This window comes from Balaenoptera musculus, chromosome 11 (genome assembly GCF_009873245.2).
Source record: "Balaenoptera musculus isolate JJ_BM4_2016_0621 chromosome 11, mBalMus1.pri.v3, whole genome shotgun sequence".
Classification (NCBI taxonomy): domain Eukaryota; kingdom Metazoa; phylum Chordata; class Mammalia; order Artiodactyla; family Balaenopteridae; genus Balaenoptera; species Balaenoptera musculus.
In genome coordinates, this window is record NC_045795.1 from 29280509 (window position 1) to 29291017 (window position 10509).

A 10509-nucleotide genomic window follows, 5' to 3' on the forward strand; every position below is an offset into this window, starting at 1 on the left:
TCCTTCTAGACCAGTGGTTGGCATCTCAGAATCTGAGGACCGGCTCCAGCCTGCTGCCCGCTTCTGTAAATAAGGTTTTATTGCAACTCAGCCACACTCATTCATTTTCCCCATCGTCTCTGCCACTCTTGTGCTACAACAGCAGAGCTGAGTAGTTGTGACAAATAGTGTATGGCCCGCAGAGCTGGAAGCAATTACTCTCTGGCTTTTTACAGAAAAGGTTTTGCTGATCCCTGTACTAGATGTTTTTTCCCTTCCTGAGTTGGTCCTGCATTGTCAGGAGTAGAAGACATGGTGCCTACCTCCTTTTTGTTCCTTATGGCCATTTCCTATTGAACACATGATAGGAGGAAAGATTGTGCAGAGCAAAGATGTGGAAGGGATTCTGAATGTAGTTGCTAATTAGCACATGATTCTTTAAGCATCTCACCCTATCCAGTCATTTACATAACAGCTAATGTGTGTTGGGTATTTCCCCTGTTGCAGACATGGTTATAAGCACTGAAACTGTGTGACTTACTTAATCCTTACAGTAACCCGACCAGGTACCGTAATCTTATAACATCACCCTTCTACAGATAAAGCACTAAGGCAGAGAAAACATAAGTGACTTATCCAAGGTAGACAGCTAATAAGTGAGGGAGCCAGGATACAATCACCTGCAGTGGTCAGAGTGTAGGTCCTGTTCTCTTAAGCATCACATTGTACTGCCTTCCCGCACTATGCATTATCTTATCAAAACCTTATCACTATTCTAAAGCAAAGGCTTTATTATCTATCCCCATTTTACAGATGAGGACAGAAATGCAGTAATGTAATTACCTAAAGTCATAGCTGGTAAGTGGCAGACCCAAGATTAAAACCCAGAACTCTCAGTTTGGGATTGACACGTACACACTGCTCTATTTAAAATGGATAACCAGGGCTTCCCTGGTGGCGCAGTGGTTGAGAATCCGCCTGCCAATGCAGAAGACATGGGTTCGAGCCCTGGTCTAGGAAGATCCCACATGCCACGGAGCAACTAGGCCCGTGAGCCTGTGAGTCTGGAGCCTGTGCTCCGCAACAAGAGAGGCCGCGACAGTGAGAGGCCCGCGCACCGCGAAGAAGAGTGGCCCCCACTTGCCGCAACTAGAGAAAGCCCTCGCACAGAAACGAAGACCCAACACAGCCAAAAATAAATAAATAAATAAATAAATAAATAAAAACTCTTAAACCTTGACTATAGGACTGACAGGAGCTCTAACTGAATCAGAAAATGCCCTATTCCCACTTGAAAGCAATGTTGTAAATACAAAAATAAAATTTAAAAAAATTTTTAAAAAAATAAATAAATAAAATGGATAACCAACAAGGATCTACTGTATAGCACAGGGAACTCCGCTCAATATTATACAACAGCCTAAATAGGAAAAGTATTTGAAAAAGAATACATACATGAATATGTATGACTGAACCACCTTGCTGTACACCTGAAACTCTCACAACATTGTTAATCAACTATACTCCAATATAAAATAAAAAGTTAAAAAAAAAAACCCAGAATTCTCAAAGGCAATATTTATAATCACTGCACCAGTGTTCTCAACCTTGGCACAACTGATGCTTTGGACTGGATAGTTCTTGTGAATGTAGTCCTGTGCATCATAGGCTGGTTTCAGCAGCATCCCTCTATCACTAGATGCCAGTAACACCCCTCCGCTGCTCATGATAATGAAAACCCCTCCAGACATTGTCAAATATCCCCTGCGGGGTTAAAATCAGCCCCTCCTTTGAGAACCACAGCTCTCTGCTTTACCCCAGGGCACTACTGCAGGGGTTATAATTACCTCCATATTCCTAGGTTTATATGTGGACCCCTTGTAATCATGACTGGTAGTTGAAGCTTCCCTCTTTTTGTTTGAAGGACAATTTATTCTTGCTATTGGTATTGACCTGGCCATCTCACGGGTTTATAGTTGCTGCCGTAGAACACAGGTACGTCACCTGGTATGTGGCTGAGCTCTGCCTTTCATAAGGGTTTATGAAAAGTGCTGATAGAATCGTCAACTATGGGCTACATGATGAGATAAAAAGGAGGACTGAGTTAGATTGTCAAGTATATAAAAAATAGCTAACATTTCTAGAATGTTTATTGAGTGCCGTGCTCACAGACCATCTCATTTAATCTTCATAACAATCCTTTAAGACGGTTATCATTACCACTGTTTCAAGGAGGCAGAGAATGAAGCTGAGGAAGGGTAAGTAATTTGCCCCAAACCACACAGCTAGCAAGTGACAGAACTGGGATTTGATTCCAGGAGAGAGTTTTCAACACCGCAGCCTCCCAGAATTGTGAAGATGGAATGGGTTGTTTACAGGCAACCATGTCTTTTTCTTAGAACTCCCTTGGGGGCTTCTTTGATTAAAAAAAATATAGAGTGCAAGAAAGGGAGTCAGAAAGAGTCAAGGATGGGGATGGGGAACACAGGTGAGATGAAGGAGAGAAAGAACAAGCGTAAAGTAACTGATTCTGTTTGTATTGTAGAGATGGCTCTGCATCTGCGACTTACTATTTCAAGGACCAGTCTGCTGCAGAAATAGGAAACAAGACTTGGCTTTATCTTAGAACCCTAAAACGAGGGGAGGAGGAGTTTCCTCTACGAAACGAGCAGGTATGTTGCAGGAAGAAGAGAGGTGGCATGGTGACCAAAAAGCATAGGCAAAATGATGACATTTGTTCGTTTCATTTTACATATGGCAAACCATGCTCCTAGATGTCCTTACTTCCCATCCCCAAAAGATCTGTCAGAGGATTCTCTGAGTAATCAGATTCCCTTAATGAAATATATGGATCACAGTAAAAACAAAGACCAGCATAAAAATCCTAGGAGATGACAGTGAATATTCAGAATCCTTTTGCATTAGAACTAAAGACTACTTTTCACAGAGGTGGTATAGAATAGCATTAAGAGTCCAGGCCTCAGAATGCAACTTTCTATGTTTGAATCCTGGCACCATCACTTAGCAGTGGAGTGATCTTGGACAAGTTACTTATTCTTTTGTTTTGTTTCCATGTTTGATCTGTTACGAAATAATGAATATTAACAGTATCTTTCACATGGGGCTTTGAGGAAGATCAAGTGAAATAAAGCACATTGCTTTCCACCTCTGTGCCAGGCTTTATAGTGGGTGCTTTTTATATATGTTATTGCATTTAATCCCACCCACATTTCACTGAGGCATTATTATACAATAAATGGAAGTTCAGAGAGGTTAAGTAAATCATCTGAGGTCACACAGTGAGTAAGCAACAGAGTCAGGATTTGACCAAGCAAAAACTACCTGTAAAGCTGGTGCCTGGGTCATCATGCTAGGTTGTGTTCTAATCGCTAATCTCAAAGTCATTTCCGGTTTATAAGCAACCACGTATTTTTTCCACCTGCCCCCTCTACACAAGCTTTAAGTGTTACAACTTTTTACTTTGCCATTTCCTTCTAATAATCATCTTAGGTACTGCAACGAGCAAAGGAGTGTTCTCAAGCTCTCAATTTGATTCTGGACATTGATCGTGGGAGACCAGAGAAGAATCTATTAGATTTAGAGTTTGATGTGGAACAGATGAAGGTGAGCTAAAAAAAAGCCATTTTCCCCGGCCTAGACGTCTTTATTGCTCTCATTTTTGTCTGTTTTCCTGCTGTAATACAAGATACAATATGATAAATGGCTGCAAAAAAAAAAAAAGTACCTGCAAAGTATTCCAACAGTGAGGAACACATTAGGTTGAACTACATATGAAATTGCCACCAGCCAGCTTTGATCTACAAAAATGGCAATTTCATATGTTTCAACTTAATACAACCAGTGGAAGTATTGTAAGTTCTTGGGCAGTTCCTGCATGTTTTTGAGCTTGATCTGGAAACGCTGGTGAAAAGTTTTAGACAGAATATTGGGGTGGGGTGGAAGGATATCAGAGTAGACCGGTGGTGAATGAAGACTCAAGCGTGTGTGTAGGGGGGTGGAGTGTAGGGAAGAAGAGGGCACTAAGAAGATGGTATGTCCTCCAGACACAGTGAAGCATTTGTGTCCCTCGGCTAGCCACTCTCCTGTCTCCATACCTTTGGACGTGTTGTCCCCTTGGTCTGACACCCCATCTTCCTGACTCAGTCCTGCTTAATCATCAACTCAAGTCGGGTATTACCTCGGCCATGAAGCTTTCTTGGGCCTCACTGCCCACCCTGGACTGGGCCAGCTGTCTATCATATGTGCTCCTTGGTACAACCCTACTGCATCTGCATCATGTATCTGTAGCTCCTTCCCTAAGAGACTGGGAGCTCATGGAAAATGAACTATAGTGCCTGGCACAGAGCAGGTGCTCAATCAATACTCAGGGAATGAACAAACTAATAAACATGGAGGGGGAAGGGGGAGAAATCAGCAATGATGTTGATGTTTCAAGTGTGGGTGAAGAGGAAGGCCATGAAGTTTACCTCTGAACTCTTAGAATGTTCAACAACTATGTGTGTGTCTTTGTGTATATATAGGTAAGCATGTATGTATACGTACATATATGTGTATATGTTTAAATATGTGTATGTGGGTGTGTGGTTGCACGTGAATGTATGTATGTGTATGTATATTTCGTTTCTAAGAAACCAAGGTACTTAACCATGCCTGTGAAAACATAAGTTTATGATTCACAAAATCACTGCCTATCCTCCGAACAACCTGCAAGATACTGATGAATTCATATCATGCTTTTTCACATAGGACTCTATCGATAGGGATAAAATAGCGGTTATTGGACATTCTTTTGGTGGAGCCACAGTTATTCAGAGTCTTAGTGAAGACCAGAGATTCAGGTAAGAGAATGAGTCTCAGTTTTTGGAAGCGGGGGGAGTGATAACACATGTGAGATAGAATTTATCAAATTCTTAGTGAGGAAGCGATCCTTTGGAATTCACAAGTCTGTTCTTTTGCCTCCATAAAGTCCTCCATATGAATTTTCCTAAACAGAAACCATCTACTTCTCTTACTATTGAAAACTCTTCCCATCTCTCAATATATTTCCACATTATTATTTATCTGCTCTAGGGCTTATTATTTTCATTTGGAAGTTTATCTTTATATATACGTATTATCTGTGACATAATGATTGTAATAATAATATTGTCATCTTATACTATTTTCTAGACTTCCCCAATAGGTAGGGCATTTTTTAATCAATTTTTTTCATCTTTAAGATGAAGTGTGGGCTAAAATTACATAGTTATGTGGATGGAAGTCAGGCCCCCAGTCTTCTAACTTGAAGAAATATTTTCTTTCTTGAACCATTTTATCCCAGATTGATGAGATCATGTAGAACCAACCATGTAGAAAGAGGGTAGGATCATTTGTGAAACTTCATCTCACATTTCTTAAAATCTGTTTCAACATAAGGAGATTCTCTTCTTTCCTCCGTTTAGCACATAAAATAGAGTGTCCAAAAGGCTAAGAAACATAGGATAACTTACTTTTTTTTTTTTTTTCACACACACACACTGTATTTTATTTTTACAAGAGATAAATAGACTGACACCAAGCATTGTACATGGATGACCACAACAAAAGCAACAATGATTGCAATCACCAAACATGAAACACACTCATACTATGTCATAATATTGACATTCAGTCCAGTAATCCTCCACTGTAACAGGATAACTTACTTTTAAGAAGAAAATTAATTACATTTCATTTGCAAATGATACACTCCATAGGCTTTTCTTCAACACCCAGACACTCTTGCAGGTGAAGCATCTCTAAATATAAAGGAATGGGTCTAACTGTTACTCTGAAAGAGGTATAATGAGTACACGACAGTGTCCAGAAGGACTAGAAACAGGGGCATGTACTGTGTTTTTTCAGATACCCCCCAATTTTGAAGAATTACGGTACTTATAATATTTTAAAATTTATCTTGAAAGATAACAAAAAATGAATAAAAAATTTTTAAATACTATGTCTTTCTAAAGGTTGCAATTCTTAAATGCCTCCTAAAGAAAATGATTGTATAATTACAAGTTTGCTACCTTATAAAGCTAATCATATCCCTTTCCCACAGTGAAGTATAATACCTCTTCAGCTCAGTGAGATAACCCACAATGATCTGCTGTGGTGTGTGTCTCTGAATCCTTGCATTATTAGAAGTTCCTATATCTGGGCCAGCGTGTAACCGGACTTCTTTGATCAGGTGCGGTATCGCCCTGGATGCATGGATGTTTCCAGTGGGTGGTGACGTATGTTCCAGAATTCCTCAGCCCCTCTTTTTTATCAACTCGGAACGATTCCAATATCCTTCTAATATTATAAAAATGAAAAAATGCTACTTACCTGATAGAGAAAGAAAAATGATTACAATCAGGTAAGTATCAGTAAGTGACATTACATCATCTGAAACAGAAACTTGAAACTTGGATAAACAAGCAACAGATATCATTTGGTTGCTACTCTAGAATTATTCAATTTGTTGTTTAGACTTGGAATAAGGGAGAATATTAGATAATCTCAGTTTCCAAGTGCATTTAAACTTACTCTTTTTAAAATGCAAATTTTTGAGTAGTGTTAATATACTATGAATGTTAATATACTATTAACCATGTTAATATATTATACAGCACGTGCTGATAATTAAAATTTGCATCAGGATACATGCTACTTTTATCTAAATATAAGAGCAAGCCTATACATTTTTAGGGCTGGGATAGGGGGAAGTATTCCATCAGTAAGCTAGGCTAAGAACTCTTTAGAAAAAAAGTAAGATCATCTGTTGAGACCTGCAGTGTGTTTACCTGTTTGGTAAGTAGGTGAATTTATAAATTCTCAGAAGCTGTAATAGGGACCCTTTAAGGGTCAGCAACATGCTTATATCGTGGATGTGAAAAAGAACTCCCAATAGCGTTTTGAACTCACAATGAGATGTTACAAAGCAAAGACTGAGCTCCTTCCTCTTTTATCTGAAACCTGATTTACTTAGAAGGGCACAGAAGTGGTGGCAAGAAGGAAACACACACAGTAAAGGCAGTAAACACTCCCAGGACAGAGAATGGAGGACTCTTTTCCAATTAAGGTGGTCAGAAAAGGCTGCTTAGAAGAAATGGGGGTAGAATTGGGTCTTGAAGGATCAAGAGACATTATTATTATTATTATTTTTTTAAGATTTAATTTTTTATTTTTTTGGTTGTGTTGGGTCTTTGTTGCTGCGCGCCGACTTTCTCTAGTTGCAGCGGGCGGGGGCTACTCTTCGTTGCAGTGCGTGCGCGGGCTTCTCATTGCGGTGGCTTCTCTTGTTGCGGAGCACGGGCTTTAGGCACGTGGGCTCAGTAGTTGTGGCTCGCGGGGCCCTAGGGCGCAGGCTCAGTAGTTGTGGTGCACGGGCTTAGCTGCTCCACGGCATGTGGGATCTTCCTGGACCAGGGATTGAACCTGTGACCCAGCAATCCCACTACTGGGCATATACCCTGAGAAAACCATAATTAAAAAAGAGTCATGTACCACAATGTCCATTGCAGCTCTGCTTACAATAGCCAGGACATGGAAGCAACCTAAGTGCCCATCAACAGATGAATAAAGAAGATGTGGCGCATATATATATATATATATATATATATACACAATGGAATATTACTCAGCCATAAAAAGAAACAAAATTGAGTTATTTGTAATGAGGTGGATGGACCTAGAGTATGTCATACAGAATGAAGTAAGTCAGAAAGAGAAAAACAAATACCGTATGCTAACACATATATATGGAATCTAAGAAAAGAAAAAAAAGGTCATGAAGAACCTAGGGGCAAGACGGGAATAAAGACGCAGACCTACTAGAGAATGGACTTGAGGATATGGGGAGGGGGAAGGGTAAGCTGGGACAAAGTGAGAGAGTGGCATGGACATATATACACTACCAAATGTAAAATAGATAGCTAGTGGGAAGCAGCCGCATAGCACAGGGAGATGAGGGAGATCAGCTCAGTGCTTTGTGACCACCTAGAGGGGTGGGATAGGGAGGGTGGGAGGGAGGGAGTCACAAGAGGGAAGAGATATGGGGATATATGTATATGTATAACTGATTCACTTTGTTATAAAGCAGAAACTAACACACCATTGTAAAGCAATTATACTCCAATAAAGATGTTAAAAAAAAATGGCCGTTCTATTTGATGTTAGGCTATTGGTGAATTTCAAGTCCATCAATAAGGGATATTTATGAGGTGCTTACAGTTTAAATAATACAAGGCAAAATTTTGTCTGTCTTTTAACCTACTTAATCCAAGGCTTAAATGCAAAGTGTTTTTGCCCAACAGCAAATAGATATCCAGTTAAATGTGGTGGTAAGGGGGCAGGATTCTGGTTCTGAGTTCAGGGACCCTCAACATATAAAACATTCCACCTACTCAAATTGAAAGTAATCATGTCCTCTACAAAGCTGGAATCATCTCTTCTAAAACCAAGATGCCAAGCAAGACAGGAATCTTTGCCTTATTGATCTAGAGGGGAGGAAGAACATATACTCTAGGACCCCTAAATGAACAGCTTTGTGACCCTCAAGTACATCTAAGGAGATCAAATCTACAAGTTTTGTTTCCTTGGTTTTCGTAAATAGGCCAACCAGGCCAGCATCTTTCCTGCACGGTAACTACAGAAATAATTTTGTCCAACAAAGTGATTTGTAAATGTCTCCTTTCTCTTTCAGGGGTTCAGTCCATCAGAATTTTGTTGACTTCACTTTTGCAACTGGCAAAATAATCGGCTACATATTCACACTGAAAGGAGAAATAGATTCAAATGTAGCCATGGGTCTTAGCAACAAAGCTTCCTTAGCATTCTTGCAAAAGCATTTAGGTAAGAAAGGGATCTTCTTTCCTGACATAAACCAGATGATTCTCAGGAAAAAACTGTCTATCTTAACTGTGCATGAGTCCCGTTTTGACTCTTCCCAGTTGGTTTACAATGGAACACTGCAGTCAGTCCATTTGAAAACAATTTAATTTTGCTGCTTTGCATACTATGCATCATAGGCAGCAAGCGTACCTGTTAGAGCTGATAGTCTTTCTGTGAAGCCTGGGGCAGATTTCCAAGCAGAGGATTCGGACAGCATAGTGCCTCAATCCCATCTGTCATTCAGATGTTACAGCCACGCAGAGCTCACACAGAGCACCTTGCCTCCATAACGGTGACGCAGTGTGGGTCGTTTGTGAGGCTAGGGTGCCACCTAGAGGCACTGAACTGTTTAACACTTTCCAAAGTTGAATATGTTTAGTGACATTTGTATTTTACAGGACTTCAGAAAGATTTTGATCAGTGGGATTCTTTAATTGAAGGGGAAGATGACAATCTTATTCCAGGAACTAACATTGATGCAACCAACCACCATGCCACCCTGCAGAACTCTACAGGAATACAGAAGCCGAATTCAGATTAAAAGAACTTTTTAAAAAGTCTTGTTTAAAAACTGTCTAAAAGTGTGTGTGTGTGTGTATGATTTTAATGTATTTTCTCAAATAACTCATATTTGAAAATGTAGGCTATACCACAATAGTGATTGAAGCTTGGATTAAGATTTTTTTCCTTTAAATGTAAAGAAAGACTGCTACATATAAAAATCATACCAGCCTAAATTTTAGTTTTACTAAAGTGATCCTTTCTCGGTGTCACAATAAAAAACTGATTTTACATTACTTTAATGGACAAGTATATTAAAACAGGCATCATGCCATTGAAAATGTGTTACAATGACCTAACACTCCCTAAAAACATAATAAAAACAGATTTTCTTGCCTCTTTTTTTTTCTATTATAAGCAGTAGAATTGAGTTTTAGCAACATGGTCTTCTGGGTGGGATTTGGTAGCGCTTCCCTTTGACCTTGGGTCATGGTAAGAGAAATCAGACCAAGCGGATAATATAGCCATTGCTTTACCGTGGGATGGGTGCGACTGCACAATTTCAATATAATGACTAAACGGGGAATGGATGGGGGTAAGGATATCGGTGACAAAGCAAAGGCAGCAGATTAAAGCAAGTTGGTAATTTGTTTGCATTTACTTTAATGGTTTACCTCTGAGGCACTCTATTTACTAAAGAAAGGTACATAAGACAGGCCCACGATTCCAGCCATCACACATTAAATCACTGATTCACCCGAAAGCTGCAACAGATAAGAAAGGACATAATTTTAACTGCTTCATTTTCCACTAGTTTTATTGATATTTAATGAATGTTTTTAATTTTATATGTAGTAGTGGGAGGGGAAAAGCACAATAAATGGAGGTAAAAAGATAGCTGAAAGATTTGTGCACTTATGTTTCTGGGAGTCATGGAAAATGTATTTTGTTTCCCAAGGGGTATAAACATTTCTGCCACTCATCAGTTAAGTATATTTTGGTCTAAGAATGGTCTTATTCCTATGAATTCTCCATAATTAAGTTTAATTAAAGCCTGTGTGAACAAGGATAATCAGTACTTAGTAAGCAAGCCTGGTTAACTGTTCTATCCCT

General features: G+C 39.4%; 1 protein-coding gene across 1 annotated transcript in view; it reads left to right on the plus strand.

Moving 5' to 3' along the window:
• PLA2G7 (phospholipase A2 group VII) overlaps positions 1–9793 on the plus strand; it is a 42940-nt gene extending 33147 nt beyond the window's left edge. Inside the window, 9 exon segments of the mRNA XM_036870586.1 lie at positions 1904–1916; positions 1918–1938; positions 1940–1974; positions 2525–2651; positions 3490–3603; positions 4747–4838; positions 6209–6379; positions 8708–8856; positions 9294–9793. Coding sequence (XP_036726481.1) covers positions 1904–1916; positions 1918–1938; positions 1940–1974; positions 2525–2651; positions 3490–3603; positions 4747–4838; positions 6209–6379; positions 8708–8856; positions 9294–9436 — 865 coding nt within the window. The 3' untranslated portion in view covers positions 9437–9793.
• The last annotated feature ends 716 nt before the right edge of the window (positions 9794–10509 follow it).